Source organism: Podarcis gaigeae, assembly GCF_964106915.1.
Source record: "Podarcis gaigeae genome assembly, chromosome: 8".
In the NCBI taxonomy this organism is placed as follows: domain Eukaryota; kingdom Metazoa; phylum Chordata; class Lepidosauria; order Squamata; family Lacertidae; genus Podarcis; species Podarcis gaigeae.
In genome coordinates, this window is record NC_139684.1 from 58,391,557 (window position 1) to 58,414,587 (window position 23,031).

Genomic DNA, 23,031 nt, shown 5'->3' on the forward strand with positions numbered 1-23,031 from the left:
CTCCTCCTCCCATCCCTTGGGACAAGGCGGGGACTCGTGCAAGCCTGAGGTGGGGCTGAAAAGAACTCTTGTCTGGTGAGATTTTCGACGAAGCAGGAGCAGGCGACGACAGGAACGGATGGGACAATGGCCAAGCAGCTGGATCTATACGCAAAACCAGGTTGAAGATCCAGGCACAGCACGGAAGAGGCTCCAGTTCTACTTGCACCAGCTGAAAGCATCACCCACTAGCTGCTGGCCTGATAACTTTTCGCATTGACAGTGGGTGAAGGCAAGAGGGCACCAGCCAAGCAGCAGCCTCCAGGCCAAAGACAGCTGGATGGGAAGCATCAAAGGAACAAAGTGGTGGTGGGGACACAAAGAGGAAAGGGGAGGGGGAAGGATGTTCCCTCACCAGCTCTTCACAGCATTGGTCAGTTATCCCCAGTCCTTGGCTTAACAAGCAAGTTGTTAACCAACTATTGTCCAGTGGTGAATATCCCCCTTTTGGGGAAGGTGCTCAAAAAGGTGAAGGCAGTTCAGCTTCAGACATGCCGGGGGGAACGGATGACTTGGAGCTATTCCAGTTTGGCTTCAAGCCTGGCCATAGCATTGAAATTGCCTTGGTCACCCTAACTGATGACATTTAATTAATTTGTTGGGAGAGAGATGGGGGAATACAGCCCTGCTGGTTCTCCTTGATCTCTTGGTGGCTTTTGATACTGACCGCAGTATCCTTTGGAAGCATCACAGGGAGGTGGGGGCACTGTGCTTTGGTAACTCCACTCCTACCTACAGAGCCACTTTCAGAAAGAAGTTAAAGGAGGCTTCTGGGAGTTGACCTGGGGTATCCCACAGGGTTCCTTCTTGCCCCTCATGTCCTTTATGAAGCCTTTGGGAGCTCTCATCAGGAGATCTGAAATACCATCAACATGCAGATGACACCCATCTCTCTCTCTCTGTTCTCTCTAAATCAGGAGAGGTGATTGAGGTGTTATAACAATGCTTGGAGGTGGCTAGGAGCTGGATTTGGGCCAATACAATAAAGCTGAATCCTGGAAAGGCAGAGGTGTTACGTGTCCCAAGTTCTCACATCCAGGAGGTGGGGAGGTGGCCCACTCAGGAAAGATCTACCTCTCCATTCCTGCGCAATGACTAACCACAACTGCTTTCTAGTCCCTGCATTGCTCTTGAATGCTGTGCCTCAAGGATGAAGGTAATTATGTATGAAGGCCATGCAACACCCCCCTCCCCTGCTTTTTAGAAAGTAAGCATCAGACAGTAGCCACAGGGAGTGGAGGTGTAACTGCTGTTTAAAGAAGGGCTGCTTGCCACTTCAGTTGGCAAAATATGCAGTGAAAACAACAGGCCCCTTGCTTCTGGGATAGAAAATGGTGAGAGCCCTAGCAACAAGTCACCAGAGAGAGATCTGGAACACATCACAGCGACTGCCACCTGGTGGCCATTTGCTTCTGCTGTGCAAGCCACGCTCTGTACGGAAAGCGCCAATCCAATCAGATGGGAGGGTCATGACAGCCTTCACTTGCGCTGTGCACCTGCTGCTGGCAGACGCAGCTCCCTCTGGAACTGCAAAAAGTGTGCCACCGCAAACAAACAAAAACAATGAAAGGGAGTTTGGCCTATCTTGTGGGTAGCAGAGAAAGGCGATGGCATAATGGTGGGGGGCAGAGGCTGTAGCTCTGAGGATGGAGAGGCACAGTATGCCGACTGATGGGGCCCCCTTGAGCTGTTCAGCTTGTTTGTGCCCAGCGGCTGTTAAGAGCAGGCTTCCCATCAGTGCTAGCCAGCCCCAAACAGCTGGAGGGTTCATTTCCACGTGTTGCCTACACATTCAGGAACTTACCGCTGAAAATGTGCACATACCATTTTTCTCCATTCATTTGCTTTGCACCAATTGCAGGGGGTTGGACTAGATGACCCCTGGGGGTCCCTTCCAACTCTATAATTCTATGATTTGAGTTGTAATCCTACAAACCTGCTTCAGTTCTCACCACAGTAATTTTTTATTAGCTCCACATGCCCTGCCCTTTCTAATTGCTCTCTTTCTTCCTAAAGATCATCTTAATGCCCCCACCCCCATAAAATCCTGAAGCAGTTTAGTGGTCCTTTTCTCTAGCTACTCGAGTTTCATTACATTTGGGCAGGCAAACATCTGTCATGCTTGCTAATATTACTCCACAAAGTGCCACAAATGTTCAGGGTGCTAGATAAGGGAGGAAAAACTCCCAAGCTTTAAGAGAGGATATCTCAACAATTTCAAACTGCTTCAACTTCCATTGATTCAGTAATCCTCACAACTGCTTTGCAAGGCGGGCCAGCAGGACTTCATACTGCAGACTGGGGCCCATGGAGGGTGGGGAGCTGAGGAAATAAGAGTGGCCTAAGTTCACCTACCGAGTTTGTAACAGAGGCAAGATTTGAATAGGGGACTTTTGCTTGCATAACAGGTCAGGACTCTTCGCCACTTCTCTAAACCAGCTCTGAGATTTAAACCAAGGACCTGCTGCTTTGCTCTTGCTACTGGACAAACCAGGCAGACAACAGCTGGGAGTATAAAAATAAGATATTTACCTCATTGTATCAGTTATCAAAGAAAAACAAAACAAAGACAAAAAGCAGTGTAAAAAAACGAACATACAAAGCTCAGGGCCGGCCTGACTGCTGCACACTGCCGTCCAAGCACCGCCCTCCTGCACCCTTGGGGTGGCAGCCTCCTTCTCAAGCAGGGAGGAGCAGCTGCCTGGGGCGGCAGAAGCATCTCCGGCTGCCCCCAACAAAGTGGCAGAGTTGGTTTGCCTGCTTTAGCGAGGCTTTCAGTTGAGCTTCTGGTCAGTGTCTCTGGTGGCGGAGTACGAGTAAGCTTTGCCCAGCACCAGCCGGTCCCGCAGGAGCTTGAAGAAGGCATAGTAGTTGCTGAAGAGGATCAGGGCCAGTGAGATGGTCTGGTGCCACTTCTCTGACACGATCAGTGAGTAGAGCTGATAGAAGATGACGGCTCCTTCGAGGAGAATCAGGATGTTTAAGATCCGCAGGGGTTTGCTGAAAAAGAACTGGACGGCCCAGAGATGGGTGAGGCATCGGTGATTTCCTGGGAACTGCCCAAGCCAGCCTTCCCCAACCTGGTGCCCTTCCAGACTCCCAAGTTCCCATAATCCTTTTGGACTTCAAGCTCCCATAATCTTGACCACTGGCTGTGCTGACTGGGCCTGATGGGAGCTGTAGTTCAAAATATCTGGAGGGCACCAAGTTGATGAAGGCTGGCCTAGACTTTTGTCTGCAAGAGGACTGGAACCTTGCTCTTTTGTTAAAACAAATTAAATCTACTTAAGTGCATTCTAAAGTAAATGCAGGTGTGCCATTTGAATCTGGAGACTACCTTCCAACCTTTATTGCAGTGATTCTCAAACAGTTTATCAGAGGTTCAGCAATGGCGGACAAATGTCCTTGAACTCCAGCCACTACTGATCATTCCCTGCAACCTGCAGCCATAGAAGAGTGTTGGGTGTTTTCTAGGGTGCACCCTCTATCCACGGGAGACCAATTGTGCTGGTATTAACTTTTGAAGCCCTAAAGGGGATGTGAACAGGTTGTCTTCACCTTATGAGCTTGCCTGAGCGTTAATACTGGCCTCCGAGGCCCTTCTGTCTCCCTTCTTTGGTGCCTGGGCAACTGGCAGGGGCTACAGACACAGCCTTCCTTGGTTGAGGTTAAGACAAACTCCTCCTCTCTCTCTCCATCTTGAATTCTCCATGCTGAATTTTCTGCTCTTTTAATTAAACAGGCATCAGTTTATTTTCAGGGCATCAGTTCTTCTATGCTAGCTGTTGCACTGCTATGATTTCACCTGGGTATTGTAACATTTTATTCTTTCTTTCTTTCTTTCTTTCTTTCTTTCTTTCTTTCTTTCTTTCTTTCTTTCTTTCTTTCTACCTACCTACCTACCTACCTACCTACCTACCTACCTACCTACCTACCTATTGACTCCTCCTTCAGACATTCTTCTTTCCATGTTATGTGAGAAGGTTGGGGCAGGGGAAACAGAGGGAAATGTGCCAGTTCCTCCACCACCCCAGTATCTGTGCTCTCGCCATGAGGCTGGACAGCAAACTGTACTCAGAGAGGCTTCCTGGGTATTTCAGAACTCTGGAAAAACAAAAGGTTTTGAAAGCAAAGGGAGCCTCCATGTGCACTGGGGACCTGCTGATTTACAGAGGGTGGCAGGAATGGCCATGAGAGCACAGCTAAGCACCCTCATCCCTGCAGACCCCTTCACATGTTTACTTAGGCCGGAAAGAAATGCCTGAAGAGCCATGGTGGCTATGTTCTATGTTGGAGGTGGCATGACTCTGAATACCAGTTCCTGGGAATCACAGGCGAGGAAAAGTGCTGTTGTGCTCAAGTTCTGCTGGTGGGTTTCTCACAGGCATCTGGTTGGCGTTTGGTCTGATCTAGCAGCAAGGTCCTTCATTTTTTCTGAAAAGTACCGATCTGGCAACCAGGCAAATTTATGCATTTGTGCCTGCTCTCTAAAGATCTGTAGAGTTCTGGCTTCAGAATGTGGCTCCTTTAGGTAGCCCACTAGACAGAATGCATAAGAGTGCCAACACAGCATAGCGCTTAGTGTGTCTATGCTCAAAACTCTTTGACCTAATCACTCTCTCTGTCTCAGATTAGCCTACCTCACATGGGAGTTGCTGTGAGGATAAATGGGAAGAGGTTCTACCTTGAACCTCACACCACTGGGCTCCTTAGAAGGATGTCAGCTCACTCAGTCATGCATTCATCATTCTGTATTGGAAAAGAGCAAAAGCTTACATGAAACCGGAAGTGGGAGACATCTGAAGGCACAGCCACGTTGTAGTGGCCGACGGCTTTGTACACATTTTTGCTGTGTTTCACGAGCACCCCCTGGGGCCACATGCATTCCTCGGTCCACCTGAAAAATAAATAAAGAGGCACCTGAGATGGGAGGAGAGAGATGGGAAAACTTCATAGACTCAGTACCACTGTGTGTAATGGTGTATAGTCCCAAGGAAGCACTCAGAGAACTACAGAGCAAGTCACTGATATTTTGGACTATAATTCCCACTAGTCAATAAACAAGGACACCAGCTTAGTGAAGGCTGTTCTAACCCATCTACCCAGACATGAAATTGCAGACATGAGCTACTCCTGATAGTGCTATTTCAGGTGTGGGTGTGCAGGTTGTGTGTGGAGGACATCTTCCTAGGGCTGCCAGCTATTTACTTTTATGCAAAAGGTGTTGAAATCTCTTATCATCACCTTCCCTTTTAAAGCCTTTGATGCCAGAATCCAACAAGGGCTATGCCTGCCATAAAAGCTCCCCAGGCTAAGGAATGGCAGGCTTTGAGTACCAGAGCGGGGGGTCAATGAACAGTGGAGATCTGCTGCCTTCATGCACTGCTGGTTGGGCTCAAAGCAATATCTGGTAGCTTGACAAAAATAGGGGGAAAGGACCCATATGCACAGGATTTGGGCCACATCAAATGTTGGCAACCCAATATTTTCACCCTACCTGCTTCTGCTATTGCTTTATGTGACCAGGTATGCCAGGGTGAAAAGGGAAGCACTCATTTTTACTGGTGTGTGTATGTATCTCACTTTTGATCTGATTTGGCTTCTGATACACACCTTAAAAAAGGCACGGATGGAAGAGCAAAGGGGTAGTTGTCCAAGGATACCCAATGGTGTCAACCGGTGCTTTTCAAGTGGTGTTTTTTAGAAATCGATTAAGGCTCAGTGAGAGCAGGAACTTACACAAGAGGCAACTTGCTCATCACATCCTGTGTGTCCCAGGACACCCTCTCAGTTTACTCAGACCAATGTTGAGCTTGCACATAAGCTACCTGCATCCTGCCCCAGGATGCAGGTAGCTACCTACCAGCCCCAGATATGTTTTTAGAAAGAGTATGGGAGCCACGATCAGAGATCTGCTTACTGATGCTGTAGCACGTTGGAGCAGAGTGCTGGGTCAACCTTCTGCCAGCAGCCCAGGTGGGCTGCAGCCTTGTGGAGGAGGTCACAGTAGCGGGCAGGAAGCAAATGCTGCATGAGGATGACAGAGGTGCTTATGGAAACCAAGAGGAACAGCTCACACGACCATCGCTTGTCGTAATACTGGGTATTCTGTAGGAAAGAAGGCGGGAGAGAGAGCATGCACAGATGTTAGACAGGCATGGCATCTTTAGAGCTAGCCTTTCACCTCCACAAAGTAAACCAATACAATCTGCATCTATCAAGAGAATTGCTTTTGTAGGTCCAAGGCAATGAGATTGTGAGAACGTTCTACAGCAGGGATGGGCCACTCTATTTCATGGGTGGTGGCAGAGGAGGCCAGAATGTACAAAATTTCAAAGAGTTGCTAGCTACTGACACCATTTGCTGCCTTTGCCTAAACAAAACACACTCATGCAAATCATCTGTGGCCCAACAGGAACGAAGACCACACATGTACAAAAACAAAAACCCCAAATTCTGAAAAGCTGCCAAGCCTGACTACCTGCTTTAAAGAGCAAGTAAATAATGGGAAATTCAAACGCAACAATATCCACTTTTGTTTCCTTCCAGGTTGCCACCCACAAAAGAAATGTTTGTGTTAATTTATGTTTCAGTTTATGTGTTTGTTTCTTACATTATCTGTTTTGTCAGTACTTCATTGTGTGTAGAAACTAGCTTGCTGTACAAAGGTAAAATTTGCATTTATCGCTCGCCCACTTTTGCCTCTGGCCCCGTCCACCACTGGCATGAAGCCTCTGAAAGGTTCCTCAGAAGGAAGTGCGGTCCCTGGGTCAAAAAAGTCCCCCCTCAATTAGATTTTGTGCTGCAGAGGTAACTCACCCATTGTTCACATACCTTCACAAACCAGACGGGCACAAAGGCCACGTAGTATGCGCTGAGCATGGAGCTCACCAGCACCTCCTTCATGCGCCAGTTGAAGTCCATCTTCAAGTACTCCACCTCGTTGCGGATCAGGTCCGGGGAGAGACAGCAGGCATGGGTGGGCATGGCTTCCATGCCATACAACTGCCGAGTGTGCTGCTTCCAGGTCTCCTTCAGAACAGATAGGTAGTCCTTGCCTCTTGAGCTGACCTCACCTGTGTCACGGGGGCCAATGTTGGCCACTTGGGAGAAAAGGCCAGTCTTGCGGAAGTCACAGTTCAGCTGCAGGAAGGGGACGTACATGCCAAACCTGGGAAGAACAGAAAGAGAGGGGCTCTGAAATTTCTCACTGTTATTATTTATCTGCCCAAGGCAACCCAAAGCAACCTATAATCACATGAGAAGGGTTTGCTGGTACTTACGGATAGCACAAGAACAAGAGGTTGAGGAGTGAGTATGTCCTGAAGAGGTGGATTATGGATCGGCACAAACTCCAACCTGCCCCAGTAAGGACAGCAAAACGAGTGATCACCAGGAAAACAGAGCGCGGAAGAGAGACTTTGCCAGTATGAGAAGCCTGGGAGGAGGAAGAGGAAGATAAGACGAGTCTGGCTTGCTGGATCAGGCCAAAGACCCATGTAGTCCAGCATTATGTTTCAACAGTGGCCAGCCAGATGCCTGTGAGAAGCCCACAAGCAGGACACAAGATCAGCAGCACTCTAATGTTCCCCAGTTGTTGGAATTCCAAGGCATCCCATCTCCAATACATGAAGGCCATTGTCATGACTAGCAGCCACAGATAGCCTTATTCTCAATGAGTTTGTCCAATTCTTTTTTAAAGTCTCCCAAAGTGGCAAACATCACCCCATCTTGTGGGCTAATAATAATAATAAATTTTTATTTATACCCTACCTTCCCCGGCTAGAGCTGGGCTCAGGGCGGCTAAGACCAATAAAATTATAATAAAACATAATGTGGGGGGGAAACCCAGTTTATTAAAATACGGGTTAAAATACAATTTAAAATGCAGCCTCATTTTAATAGTAGCCCATAAATCATATATTCCCTCTCCCTTTGGGGAAAAATCAGCAGTGCATCAGAATTCCTAGTTCTAGGGTTGCAGACTCTAAGCATATTCACTAAGTCCCAATGAATTCAAAGGGAATTAGTTCTGAATAAACATGCTTGGTATTGCACTGTTATGTGCCTTAAGCTAAACATCCACTAAGGGCTGATTTACTCCATCTGTGGTCTCTCTGCACCCATTAAGACAGGTGAGGAAGGCCATGCTTTACAGGCTGGGGTGAAAGGACAAAGGGTCATGTTTCTTGGAACTCCCTCCCTACAGAAGCTCACCAGTGCTAATCCCTGCTTGCTTATGGGAAGCCAGTAATAGACATATCCACTGGAATGAATGGAGGCTGCCATAGAGCACAGCTGCTCTTTACATAATAAAGAAAAGCTGAAACAAATACAGGCTTAAATACAGGAAGCGAGTAACCCCCCAGACAGGGTGGGGGGCTCCAGGCCTCTACCTCCTTCACCTCCTTCACGATAGCACCAATCAACCTCCTTGCCAGAACAATGGTTGTCACTGCCAGGACGTTGAAGTCGATGAGATGAAAATTCTGTAGAAAGAAGCAGAAACAGAAAAAGAGGACTTGATTGGTCCACAAGCTTATAGAAAAATGAAAATGAAGAGGCTTCCATGGGCCACTGGGAAACATATGAGAAGTTATAGCAGAAAAAAAAGAACCCACCAAAGATCCAACTTGATGAAGACTAAGGGAAGGTTCACTCACTCCAAGACTTACTGCTTTTTTGAGCTGAATCCCACCTGGGTTTTTTTTGCCTTAATTCTAACTCATATGGATGAATGTTCTATGACCACAGAACTGGAGAGGTTTGCCTCACCATACCCACAGCATTAGGATACTGCCCGCCACCACCCGCAGGCAAGGAACCTTTGTGGACCTGCCTAATCTGAAAGAGGTTGAGAGTGCAATCCTAGAATTCACAGAATGAACCTGACCTTCTTGGCTATTCCATGCAAAGTGTGCACCATTATGCTTCTGGGCACTGGCAAATGCCTGATCAGATCTCTGAAGCCAGCTTTGCTACAAGTCATAAATATGAAATGAAGCAGCTGTTTTCACTTTCTGATTATGTAATGCACATCTTTTGCAGCAAAACTTGTCCTGTTATAACATGTTCTGTCAATAGGTGTCACGGTAGAGCCCTGTTCAAGGAAGCAGTGCAAGGTCTTCCTCTTTAAGAAAGCTTTTAGAGAATAATAAAAAAGCTTCAGTGTTATTTTGTGTGTATATGTCTATACTTTTCTTGACCTTATCAATGTGATTTTGTAATCTTGCAGCAAGATATCTAGATACTCACCAACGAGGTATGGGATGGAGGGTGTGATGGTGGGTACCACCACACTGTTTTGTAGATGTTGATGTAGTGGACAAAGAGGGCGATAAGGTGACAGAAGAAGAGCTGGAGTTCAAACAAGATGCTCCTCTCAATGGGAAGCTCTGGGATCTTGCAGTGCTGGAGGGGAACCACTGTCTGGGTTGCCAGAGGAGGGCTGGAAAGGCCCGTTCCTGAGCCACTCCTATAGGGGGAAGAGGGGCAGAAGGAAAAAAGACAGCTCAGAAAAACTTCTGAATGCATCCACCCACCTAAGAATTAGGCCTGAAATTGCTAACATGAATATGCTACTTTTTGTACCAATGTATTGCGTTCTCCCAATTTCCCTTCCTCTGTGTCATAAGCAGCCCCCCACTCCATGCCCCCTACTCTACCTGTCTTGCCCTCCCTTCAATGCCACTATGGTGCACTTTCCAAAGGCAAGAAAGGGTGATGTGCCTGCATTGCCAAGGTCTTACAGCAATAATAATAATAATAATAATAATAATAATAATAATAATAATAATAATAATAATTTCTGTAAATCATTTGCAGCGCCTTTTTGAAATTCATGGCAGCTCAAGACAAAAATAATTAAAAACAACATAATCAGTCATGGCAGCATACAGTATCCCAGACTGGACTACTGTAATGCTTTCTGGAAAGGGATACTTCTAAAGGGAGCCTGAAACTTCCAGAAATTTGGCCACCAAATTGCTTGTGGGCCTAGGTGGTGTCTGTAGTACAGTAGTTACACATTCAACACTGAATTTAGAGCATCAGTAGCCGCTAAAGACCTAAATGGTTTAGGGCAGGGATGGAGAACCTGTGATCCTCCGTAAATTGCTGGACTGTAACTACCACCATCCCTGAGCACTGGCCACACACACAGAGGCTGGGGTTGATAGGAGTTGGAAGTCTAACAACATCTCAAGCACCACAGAAAGATGCCTCAGCCCTGGCTTAGATGCACAGCATTAGAAGGCTGTCCTACAGCTATATAAGCATGACCAGGCTCTTAAAAAGGCATCAGCCTCCTCACACTCTAGCCTCCCATTAAGGTCAGTCAGGCTAATGGGTGCCATGTAGACCTCCAGTTTCATGTGGCAAAAATTCTCATATTGCACAGCAAAGGGATTTAGAGTAGGGCCTGACCTAAATGGGACACAGTGAAAGTGCTCTCATTGGGAACTGCAGTCTCTATGAAATCACAAGCATTTGCAGTGCTTTTTCACAGCTGAGAGTGTTTCATGCTTGAAAAACTCTAACAGTCCTGCAAGTTAGGTCAGTATTGCTACCACCATACTGCAGGTGGAGGCAGTGGTTGATGGATACAGCTAGTGTGTTTGTAGCTGGGGTGAAATTTGAATCAGCATTTCCCTTTTAGAGAAAGGGTCATAGCTCAGCGCTAGAGCATCTGCTTTGTTGTACAGAAGGTCCCAGGGTTTGATCCCTGGCATCTCCAGGTAGCGCTGGGAGAGACCTGTCTGAAATTCTGGAGACACCACTGAGCTGGTTGGACCAATGCTCTTACTTGGTGTATGGCAGTTTCCTATCAACTTTTCTAAGCCACTGTATACAGGAGAAAAGAAGTAGCTAAGCTTGATGAGCTGTACTGGGTCAACTTTGGGTGCTGGAGGAGCAAGAGAGAATTCAGATAGGACAGCACTCTGTATCAGAGAGAATGATCCAACAGTCTGTGGGGGTTCATGCCCACCTGGTACGGGAGCGCACGCTGGTGACTGAAGAACTGGTGGAATGGCCAGCGCCCCCAGTGGCTCCAGTTTCACAGAGAGGATTGCGGCAGTAGGACGTCCGGTTAGGGCCCCTTCTTCCCCCTGCCATAACCACCGATAGTCAAAGAGGGTTGAGCTCTCTCATCAAACGATTACTTTGCTTTGAAGAACTGGAAATGTTAGGTCTGGGTAGTCATAGCAATTCCTTAGGTATCTGCAAAACATCACACAGTTCTAAAATTTCCAGAGGAATTTGGTACACACACTGACACCAACCCTTAGTGTGTGAACCCTTAGGCTTCACAGAGATTCTCTTAGTAATGATTACAACAGCCCTGAAAGGTGGATCAGTAACATTACTCATATATTGCGGATTCAGGGCTGAGAGTCAGAGGCACACCCAAAATTGCTTAGTGTCTTCATAATAGATGAAAGACTGGAACGAGGAGCTTGAGCTTTATGTTACACCAACACTCTTCACGTATAATCATTTCAATAGCTAGTTCTAGTATAAGTAAGCCCTTTACAAGTATTAGGATGTCTTCACGTAAAATAGCGCATGCCATGGGGATCCACAGCGGCCAAACAGGTGCTCCACTGTAGTGTGTCCCCTTCTCACAGACGTGTCTGCCTGCCTGTCTGTCTACTAGAACAGAAATATTTTTAGTGTATACAATGCACTCCCTAGGAATGAGAAGCTGGTGTCTAGACATCAGAGCTGTGTCTAAAAATTCAATGTTGGCTCCTAAGAATATCACTTTCTCTTCCTAGCCCTAGTTATTAAGGAAGGGAAGAGGTTCAGCAAAAGCAGCAGTGGTGTAATGGAGGATGTTTCTTGATCCTGGGCTCAAATCCTCGCTCAGCCATGAAACAATCAGTGATCTTGAACCAGACCCTATTGGGTAACCTATTTCACAGAATGGTTGTGAGAATACAATGGGAGAAAGGGTGGTGATGGTGGAGGAGGAAAAAGATGTATGCATGCTGCCTTGAGTTCCCTGAGTGGGGGAATGAGATATAAAAGTGGCAATAAATATGATCCATTTCCAAGTACCATCCCATTTCCCATTTGTAAGAAAAATCACCAAAACAGCTTAGAATTTTAAAATAATTAGTGCAGTATAAAAATGTCCATGGCGATAAACATTTACAACAATTACAGTAATTTTAATGCTCAGCAGTGATACAATGAAACAAAATGTCCATGAAAAAAGCTTTCTAGAAGCACAATAAGATGAAACATATTTTTGCAGCTTGCCAAAAGGTAGGCACAGATGGAGCCAACCAAACCTCCTTTAAGAGAGCATTTGATACTCTTGTGTCATCGACCCACCTGCCATACTCTTAGTGACAGAAGGAGACCTCAGCAAAATACTCATCATTGTTTTCCGAGGGCACTCTACAAGCCCTCCTCCCCAAATCCACTTGGCATCTGGGCAGATTTCGCCCCTACTACAAGCTAGCACCCAATGTTATCATTCCATTCTTTGGGAGAAAGTTACAGAAAAGCATCCAGGGACACACTGGGAGAGGGCCTAACTCTACTTTCTAGTAGCCATTAAGAACCAAGCCCTCTCCTACCTATGTAGCCCCACCCTGAACTCCACTCTTCGGTGACATCAAGAGTATGGAAATGCAGTAGGCACTGGTTTCTATTTATGGAAGGAATAAAAGGGGGAGGGTCACAGTTTTTGGTGGAAATGTGCTTTGCGTGCAGAAGTCCCAGTTTCAACCTCTGGCATCTCCAGAGAGAGCTTGGAATGGCCCCTGCCTGAAGTCCTAGAGAGCATCTGCCTGTCAGTGTACACCAGTGTTTCCCAACCGGGGGCCACAGAGCCCCCTGGGTGCCCCCAGGATTTCCCAAGGGGGGGCACAGGTGAAAATCGCATAAATTGGGGGCCAAAGCATGAGGCTAGGAGGCCACAGAGGGATGTGAGAATCAAAAGGAAAAAATCCTGATTGGCTGGCTATCCGCTTGGACAATCACAAGTGGGTAAGAGGGAGACCCACCAGGGCCTAGAGCTCCTTTTTGCCATGTATGCTTTCCTGGAGCAGTACTGGTTTGTTTCCAGCGGAAGAGGGCAATCGCTGAGGCTCCTGTTTTAACCAGTAGAGTCTGCGATCCAAAATCCCCAGGTCAGGTAAATGTGATGGTGGGGTGGCAATGGGTAGGGCTGGGAGAGCTGGAGCTGCTTGTTGATGCCATCAGTGCTGTGCCCAGTGGCAGCCTGAGCCTTACTCTGCAAGGTGCAAGCCACCCCAGCACCTAGCTGAGCGGGGTCGTCTGGTGCTGCTGACTTGCATCTTGTAAATAACTAAGTGTCTACTGAGTTCAGTTGGCCTTACTCCCAGGTAAGGGTGTGGGGGGCTATAGTGTTTTATCTAGGCAGCCAGAGCTCCTTCAGATGATAAGGTACTTTTGCACCAGGTCAGTGAGGACCACTTGCTTTTTAAAATTGTCCCATATATACAGAACTCGCTGTGCACCTTTCCTACATTGCAGGAGGTTGCACTAGAAAGATGATCCTTGGGGTCACTTCCAGCTCCATGATTCTATGTTTTTCTGCTTCAACAATATTTCATTATGTTCCTATCATTTTATGTAATTGTATTTTGTATAAATTATAAAAACTACAAACAAAACATGTTCTATTTATAAACAAAACATTTAAATAGCTACCTTTCTACCAGTAGCGTGGGAGAGGAAGGGGTTAGCCAGGATTTTTGTTAGGGCATGGGCTTTTGTTGGGAGGGGGCAGAACTTCAGATTTGCATTGATTTTTACTTATGGGGGGCAACTGCCCCCCGCCCCCTCTTGGCTATGCCTATGAGGGGCCATAGGAAGGAGACAAGGTCAGAACGGGGCCATTGTTGGGAAAAGGTTGGGAAACACTGGTGTACACCACTGGGCTTCAACTGGTGCTTAAGGACCCACTGGTGGCTTATGGCCTGGCCTAAGGCATACTTATTCTATTTATAGATGTATTTATATTCTATCTTTTATATGCTGAAACATCAGGGTGGGGTACAGCAATAAGACTTCATTAGAGCCATGGCAAAACAATCATTAAAATGACTGGTGAGTCAAAAAAAGCTTCCAATAGCTGCATTAAGACTAAATAGTCTTAAAGAGACACCTAAAAATCAAAAGAAAGGATGCTTGCTGAATCTCTGCTGGAAGAGTGTTCTGCAGCATGGGACCAGCAATGCAAAATGCCTGACTTCTAATGGAGGCCAATTGGGCCTCTGTAACATGGTGAATGGCAGCAGCAGCAGCAGCAACACTATCCCTGTACATACTGGTAGCATAAAATGAAAATGTGGGTTCTCAAACACAGGGACTGAAGAGGTTGAGAACTATTGGTGTCAATATAACAGAGCTGGATGGACCAACAGAATCAAAGACATAGAACTGGATGGTACCCCAAAGGTCATCTAGCCCCCTGCAATGCAGAAATCACAATGAAAGAATCCCTGACAGGTGGCTATCCAACCTGGAGAGTCCACCATCCTCTGAGGTTGCCCATTTAACAGTAGTTTGAGACTCAGAACTAGGTAGCTACAGTGTGTCCCTAACATTATACATCAGGTTTGTGCAACCAGCAATTCTCCAAGCCAAACACAGCCCACAAGCCATGTATTGTGGCCTGCCAGGAGATCACAGTCACCAGGAGTCCCCACATGCACCCCAGACAGGCATCAAACCCTCAAGGTTTTATCACACCCCTTATTTGGCAGCTGCACACAGCTAAGGAGCTGGGTTTGGCTTGATGGGCCAAAGCTTGTGTGCAGGCCTGTCGGTTAGTGCAGACAACACTGAGTTAGGCGGACCAGCTTCTGGCTCTGCCTAAGGCATCTTCGTGTGACAATAGCAATAAACTAACAGCTGCTGCTGATAAGCAGGGATAGTTTGGCAGTTACTCTGAACAGCACCTGGCTCGTGCTGGCAACACGGGACAAATGGCAAAGAGCAGCAGGTCCAAAATGATAAAGAATCAGAGGAGTATACAAAGAAAAAGTAAAATGTTGCAGAGGTGGGGGGGAGCAATGAGAGCCCCTGCCATAAAGGGACAGACCTCCTGGTCCCTGTAAACACACAAGACCAAAACTTCGAGCAACCACTGTAAAGGAGAGAGAAAGCAGGGGAAATGCTTGAGTGTGTCTTTTTCCTTTTCCCTCTTTCTCCCTTTTTCCTTTTGTGCCAGGTCATTTAATTCTTCAAAGACCGAGGACAGGGACAGGTGACAGGTCTTATCTGGAACACTTGTAAGTCCCAAGTGGGAACCGCCCCCGTTTCCCCACCCAGCTAAACAGCGAGCGTAAAAAACTAAGAAACACAGATTCTGTGGGTGGGGCGGGGAAGTTCAGGCCATGTGGGGGGTGGGCACCTAGGGGGCGCGGATGGGCCGGGCGTCAAGGGGGAGAAAGGGGGCCGCACGAGGCGGGAGGGGCCAGCGACGGCGGAGGGAAGCCTGCGGACATCCCCCTCCTTCTCCCCGCCGCCTTACCCATCTCCCGCAGGCGGAGCTCGGTCGGAACCGGGTGGTGGCGGCGGTGGCAGCAGCACCACAAGCAGCGAGGAAGAAGATGGCGGGCGGAGCCTCGCGTTCTCTCCTAGGGAAGACGACGGCATCCGACGAAGGACAAAAGGGGCGGTGGGGAAAAAGCATTGGCGGAGGGGGCGGAGTCAGTCACGTGGCTCGTTGGGCGGGAAGAGCGGCGGGGGCCTCCGGCCGCGTCTTCCTTGGGCGGCGGCCCTTCAAGCGCGCGAAGAGCCGCTGTCAGTTCAGGGGATAGTGAAATGTCCGTCTCTAGGACCTGGCGCCAGCCACGTGGGACCTTCAGGCAGTTACTGGACTACAACTCCCATCATGCCTCATCGCTGGTGAACAACTTCTGATGAAGCCCGGAGATCTCTTCGCCCCTGCGGGGATCCTAACGGGCGACTGCTGGAAGCCCTCAAGTACAGTACCAGCCACACGCATGCGCGCACCCCGCTTTCCCCCGCGGCTGTTGTGTACTCGCCACATGCTACGTGAGAGGAAAGGATGCGCATGTGGACCTCTAGCTGCCACCGGCCAACATGGACAAAAGCTTCTTAGGATGGGAGTTGAAGCCCAGTATCGAGAGCCACCGGTCCTGGCTTACTGCCACCGACTGCGGGATCTCCTCAGCCGAACCTACATTCCAGAGCTATTGTGGGGCTTAACTGTGGAGAGGGAGAATAACGGACACCACCTTGATCTCCTTTGTGGAATACTGATGCAACAGTCAACCTGGTCCCTACTGCCCACTAGTGGGTGTTTCAGGATTCCATGTGGGCGGTAGGGGGTTCTACGACACGTTACTGCAGCACTGGTGGGCGGCAAGGAAATTTTACCCTCAAGTAAGATGCATTAGTGGGTGGTACATATAAAAAGGTTGATTACCCCTGGTCTAAAGAGTACTTCACATTTGTGTTTTTCTAAGGCCTTAAAAAACCCCCACCCCTAGTGCTGACAATTTGTGCACTCCACTGACTCAACTCTTCCCCTCATGTCATAGAAGCACACACACAGTGGGTTTTTTTTGGGGGGGCGGTTTACAAAATAATGCCCCCCTTTTTTGCTGCCCAATGACGACACTGCAATACAGTGCTGTTGCACGACAATTTATGGAGGGGCCTTTGCTTGCTTAACACAACCACCAACTGCAGCTTGACAATACGTAGATACACAAGAGGCCAGCATAGGACTGCTGGAGGGGAAGGGTCAGCTAGAGAGAGAAGGCAGTCATTTGATAAAGCATGCCTAAGAAACAGGTTTCTTTTGGCTGAGGGCCATTCTAGTAGACTTCATAGGCTCCACCACTCCAGAACTTGGAAGGGTAACTGCCTTAATGAGCTATGTTCTTCTAAAATGAGAACAGCCTGCAAGGCAATTAACACACACACCACTGAGCTCTTACACCTTTTTGTAGACACGGGTGGCACTATGGTCTAAACCACCAAACCTCTTAGGCTTGTTGATTGGAAGGTCACCAGTTTGAATCCCCAAGACGAAGTGAGCTCCTGTTGCTCTGTCCCAGCTCCTGCCAACCTAGCAGTTCGAAAGCACACCAGTGCAAGTAGATAAATAGGTACCGCTGCAGTGGGCAGGTAAACGGCGTTTCCGTGTGCTCTGGCTTCTGTCATGGTGTTCTTGTACCAGCAGTTTATTCATGCTGGCCACATGACCCGGAAAGCTGTCTGTGGACAAATGCCAGCTCCCTCGGCCAGAAGTGAGTTGAGTGCTGCAACCCCCCAGTTGCCTTTGACTAGATTTAACCATCCAGGGGTCCTTCACTTTTCTTATACCTTTATTCAACTAAAGAGCTGTCAGTGCCATCAACAGGTTGGTCTGAGGGCCTTTTGTATTCACCTCAAATTTTACCACTTGCATAATCTGTTACCTTACTTTGCACCCTTCCAATGTTTCACTTAACACATCTGATGAAGTAGGCATTTGTAGATAGGTCACACTGCAGCAGCAGACACAAAATGGTACCAAAGCAATGTTTCTACCCACAACACATATAACTTGTGTACAATGTCCACCAAAGGGCATACTCTTTCCTCAATTTCTAAACTGAGATGCTGAAGCTCCAGATCCTGTCACCATGCCTTCCACACCAAAGCACACTCCTGATTTAGATATATACACCAGGAAATGCATTCTGTGTGTAGTCAGAAGCACTGTATTGCATGCTGCAGAGCTGAGCACACCTATACCTTACGGTTGCTGACTAGAACAAAATAAATCCTGCTTTGCCTTCTCTCGTTACCCTTCACCTTCCAGGTGTTTTGTACCATAACACCAATAACCCCCGACTACTGGCAATGCTGGCTAAAACTAATTATAGAGTTGTAGTCCAGTAAATAAATAAGTAAATAAAAAAATCAATCAATCTGGAGGACTCCAGGCTGGAGAAGGCTGCTGTATGTTAACCCTCTCTTTGGAAGACTCCTCCCTTGACATATTGTTTTGGTAAATAATTTCAAGGTAAGGTTAAATCAAAGTTGAGATTAATCTAGGGTTTAGGTGGTAACCAGTTATGATGTGACTGCTGCTGTTTCCCCAAAAATACGCTTCTCACCTTTTGTATTTTTAAAGAAGCTCCTTTTTTAAAGAGCAGATTACCCCCCAGGGGTGTAAACATCACTTTCAAGATTAAGACAGGGATTTTTAAATTATCAAGTGTTTTTTTTTAAAAAAAGCATACGTAAAAAGAGTCACAGAATCAAGAATACACATTAGAACCAGATGTTTATAGTCTGGCAACTATTGTAACACCCAGTTGTAGTAGTGTGGGGAAGAAAAACAGGAGAAAATAAGAAGCTGATTTCTAGCCCTGAAGGTTGCAGAGAAAAGCAGGGATTTATCCAGCTAATCATGCCAGAAGGCTTCCAGGCAAAAATTAATTCCAGACAAGAAAATTAAAGACCACACATTTCTGTAACACACCATATATACAGTCATTTCCCCAAACCCCAAAACTTCAGTGTTTGAGCATATTAAAAACTTCAACTGAATTACCTGTACAATTACAATTCAACCTTGGTATGGATCAAAAGAGGCAGGAAGCCATTCTAGTGTTGGGAGATTTAGAAATAATACAAATTTACTAAAATGATTTAACATGAAATCGTTTTTTTAAAAAAAATGGAGTACCTTTATTAAAATGTACTCAATACCACAGCACACTCAAATAATGTATCTGGGGCTCATCTACTTCATGGTCCAGCAATAAACAGATGTACACTGCCTTGATCTGCCTTGTTTGCCTGCAATGAATGTTGTAGTGAACTTGTGCCAGCACAAAATGTACCCTGTATTCTACATATTCTTTCACAAGCACTTCCAAATTTTAGGATTAGTGTGAGGATTATTTAAACTGAACTTAAAGGATCCCAGACTGGAAACTGAACCAACTGAAAACAGGTCTTTGAAGCCCCAGTACACATATAGTTTACAGAGATTAGAAATTCTCCAAAGAGCACTTCTTGGTAAAAATGTGCCTCATAATAATGTTGCCTCTTCTTCTTGTATTTGATGATTCCATCTATTAGAGAAAAATAGGAGAGAATTACTGAAACTCAGGATGTAATCAGTAAATTATGCTGCAAAAGTTATGTCAATGGTTCTCATATTGTAGTTCCTTTAGGTCAGGGTTTCCAGGGCCCCTAAATTCACAGCAAATATGGAGGGCAGTGCTGAAGACGTATAGGTTTGTAATACACCTACATGGTGAAGAGACAACTCTTCTAGCTACATATTCTTCCCATGCACACATATAGTCTTGCTGGGTTGCAACCTCAAGAGAAGAACTGCAACAGAGTTAATTTGGAAACCTTTCAAGAATCATGCTGTGTCTCAAAAAAAGTATCCAATCAATGTGATGTAATGGTTAGAGCTTCCAACTGCGGAGACTCAGAGCTTCAAATCTATGCTCAGCAATGGGTGATTTGGGGTCACACACTATACCACAGTGCAAAGTCTTCCCAAACCTGGGGCCATGGACTACATCTCTGATCGTCCCCATGGCCATGCTGGCTTGGGATGATGAGAGTTGTGATCCAAAACATCTGAGGGGCACCAGGTTGGAGAAGGCAGATTCAAGCATTCTGTTTGCCCAGTTTATTGTAATGGAAAAGCTAGGTTTTCTGGCACATAATTTCCCCCCCTTCCCATGATAAACCCTGGCCTGATTTGGGGTCAGCATCCTAGGTTTGGGGAGCTCGTCTTTTGGGCACATTGCTCAGAAAGGTCCAGAAGCGACTCACTGTGGTCCTGCCTGTTAAACAGTTTCACTTAGTAGTTTTATCAATAGTTTCTTCCCAGCTTGCAGTGTTGTTTTCTTTGGATCTGAGCGGGAAGAAACAAGCTAGATAGTTAAGTGATCATTCTGAAGCCACTAGAGGGAGCTCTTCCATGGTTCACACCCTAACATACTGAACCACACATATGTACTTTCAACTCTACAACTCTATGAAAACAGTAATTTAAATAATTTTTGTAGCATGTAAAATGCTTTACCAGCTTAAGTTCTCTGCTAGGTCATTATTGGTCAGTGAGGGGCCACTGTAGTTGAATGACTTATTCATAAGATCATCTAGCTTAGCTGGGAAGTATGGGCTCTCTGCCAAGTTCAAGATGCTAATTAATCAGCTGAGAAGATGCAGAGGTTCGGCAGTAGGTAATTGGTGACCTCACAGCTGTATACTGTGGCAATTTCTCTCCTATTTTCTTTTCCAGCACTTTCCTTTGGCCAGCAAAGCTTCATTTCCTAACTGCCACAATTTTTCCAGACAAGGGAGACCCACTGGTGCCACCCCTCCAAGCACTGCAGGATTACAAACATCACTCTTGATTGTTAGGCATGGAAGCTGGGGCTGACGCAAGTCCAGCAGCACCTGGTGAGTCAACAAATTCCCCACACCTGTCTTAGGAGAACCTGCCAATTGTTTTAAAGGCAAAGGGAGAAGGAATCAAGGGTCAACTGGGGTTGGCTACATTCACATGAACAAACAGCTCCAAAATAGTTCCTCAAGGGCAGGCTGTATTCGTATTCTGTGTGGCATAATCCCACAGGCACTTAGAAACAAGCAGAAGGTGCAAATATTTTAGCTTCCTGAAGATTTCAAAGTATGCTTGAAGTGCCTGCTACAGTTTCAGAAGCCAGAGAGGTGAATAATATGTCCGATATTTGGGGCTGGGGCTTCAGTGACTGACCCTCCCCCAGACTACAGTGAAGTATGCAAAATATGCAATGTTTATGCATTTTGACACTTCCCATAGTGTCAAAACTGAATTTAGTTTTTAAACCATTGCGTACACAGCCTTGCCCATCCTTCTGTCTTGATTTTGGGCCTGTTTTGGCTAAATGACGAGTTAAGCGCCAGCATAGCCTTATTGAACCGAAGTGACTGGTCATGCAAATGTAGCTTATATGAGATACAAAAGTTCTTTTTTCCAAATCCAGACAAGTAGAAACAGCCGAATAGCATACCCAACTCGTCCTCAGCAAAAGTCATTTTCAGAGCACCTCCTGCAAACAGAGAAGAGTAGTAAGCATCTTCATAACGACTCACAAATCAAAACAAATGTTGATACACTCTTGGCATGCAATTTAAAAACTCTAGGGCAGTGGTTCCCAATTAGCTAAGTACTGCGGATCCCGTTTTTCAAAAGCTAAGCCATGGATCCCTTACTTTTGAATTTTTTGTTATCTCCAGGGTAGTTTTGTTATGTGAAGGGTGCCACGGACCCCCTGGGTGGGTTACGCAGAACCCGGGGTCCACAGACCACCAATTAGGACCCACTGCTCTAGGGGGAAAAAACCAACACATGCAACTTAATACCTAAGTACTAAATGTTTTAATATAGTGAACAGCAATACTGGGTCAATAAGGGCCAGAGTTTTACTTGAATAACTGAGTAGATTTTGTTGGTAAACACAGAGGACTAGCTACATCCATTTTTGATATTTAAGGTTCGATTCTGTTTGCTTTTTTTTTGCTTTTTTTTTTTTTGCCCAAGGTTACGGTCCATTGCAGATGACAAAGGGCACAAGTATTAAAACATTATTGCTAATTTATGCATAAGCAAGTGGATGTATTTTAAGTATCTATTTTTAAACCATCTTTTTTAAACAAGATTTTACATTTAAAATTAACATTTGAAGAACTTCTTCAGTAATAAAAGTTTATGCAAGTTGCCGTCACATTTTATGTAAAAGAAATGTGCCATTAAAATCAGACATTTAGGTTACCTTTTGAGTTTTTCGGTGCATGTTAGCTTTAAGACATCCTGAATTCTCCTGCGATAATTTTCCTTTAAAAGGGGGGTTTTGGGTGTTCTTTTCATCAAGCAAGACATTAAGCCCTGAAAGCTGACTCCAAACCATTGTGGAAAATTCAGTTATTTACATTTTTTTAAAATAACAATCTACAAATACAACTCTTTTTGGCTTTTAAAAGTAGCTTCCCTCAATCATGCACTGCTATGAGCAATTTGACAGTAACAGTGGACTTTTTTTTCACCCCCAAGCAGTTCTTTCCCAGTGAATACTCGATTTTAAATTTTGCCAAGAAGGGAGAGTAAGTACAAGCCACCAGCTCTTCACAGCAGTCAGTTCTGCTATCATGCCAGGCTTGTCAACAGCTGTTTAACCTGGTCATCTGCAGTGAGTGAGACTTTCCTCCAGACAACCAGGCAGGGAAGCTGATTTTCTTTGAAGGCAGCAAATCACTAACATGGGGATGTGTGGACAGGTGGGCAGTTAGCAAAGCTGCATTATGTGCCTTTCCTAACGGGCTACTGAGAACAATCTGCCTGCTCCCTACATAAGCCACCACTTTGTAATTGCCTTGGAACCCAAGGAATGCCGCCCTGAAAAGCAGGCAAGCTGAGGAGAGGGAAATCTGTGGATGCAGCAAAAGGAAGAAGTCTTCTTTTCTATCTGTGAAAAAGGCTTTTGGAGTCACACTGTTTTAATGAAAGTTGCTTTTGGATCAACAATTTCCGCCTCTCTGCAGAGGGCACAATCCCCTGCGGACATTCCTTGTGCAGGTGTCACCAAAATGAGTGGGGCTTGCGCAAGGCCACTCTGCCCTTTTGAAATCAATAGCAGCTACAAAGGGGCTGGTGCAGAAGCAGCTGTCCGCAGACTCAAGATAAAAAGCCAGCAGATGTCTCAACCACTGATGCTGCCACTTGAAGCCCCATTTCTGGCACAACTGCTCAACTTCCAGGGGGTGAAAAACAATTTTGTTTTAAAATTAAGCTTACTCAGCTTGGTAAAGTTTTAAAACTTTCAGAACATACCATTTTAAAAACGTCTTCGGATTTTAAGAGAACTTCTTTTTAAAAAACAGACCAAGTACTTTAGCATTAATTTAAATTAATTGAAAGAGGACAATCTATTTTACTGCTTGACCAAAATTAAAAAAAAATGACAATTCATCACA

General features: G+C 46.0%; 1 protein-coding gene and 1 long non-coding RNA gene across 7 annotated transcripts; both read right to left on the reverse strand.

The window, feature by feature from the left end:
* Positions 1 to 2,545: 2,545 nt before the first annotated feature.
* Positions 2,546 to 15,809, reverse strand: TMEM39B (transmembrane protein 39B). 6 transcript variants are annotated; one of them, XR_014567300.1, is made up of 9 exons: positions 15,554 to 15,717; positions 11,027 to 11,259; positions 9,295 to 9,514; positions 8,436 to 8,528; positions 7,323 to 7,477; positions 6,874 to 7,210; positions 5,960 to 6,147; positions 3,951 to 4,936; positions 2,546 to 3,902 (listed from the first exon to the last, which is right to left on the reverse strand). XR_014567300.1 is itself a non-coding variant. In XM_083751777.1 (9 exons), the coding sequence occupies exons 2-9, from the start codon at positions 11,152 to 11,154 to the stop codon at positions 2,814 to 2,816; spliced, it is 1,470 nt and encodes a 489-aa protein (XP_083607903.1). In that variant the 5' UTR covers positions 11,155 to 11,259; positions 15,554 to 15,809; the 3' UTR covers positions 2,546 to 2,813. The 6 variants fall into 6 exon arrangements, 5 of the variants coding, with proteins under 5 accessions (XP_083607903.1, XP_083607900.1, XP_083607904.1 ...); XM_083751777.1 differs by having other exon boundaries at positions 2,546 to 3,050; positions 4,816 to 4,936; positions 8,445 to 8,528; positions 15,554 to 15,809; XM_083751774.1 differs by having other exon boundaries at positions 2,546 to 3,050; positions 4,816 to 4,936.
* Positions 15,810 to 18,710: 2,901 nt separating this feature from the next.
* Positions 18,711 to 21,065, reverse strand: LOC310850437. Its single transcript, XR_014567309.1, has 2 exons — positions 19,846 to 21,065; positions 18,711 to 19,124 (listed from the first exon to the last, which is right to left on the reverse strand). It is a non-coding gene; the product is annotated as an uncharacterized lncRNA (long non-coding RNA).
* Between the last annotated feature and the right edge of the window lie 1,966 nt (positions 21,066 to 23,031).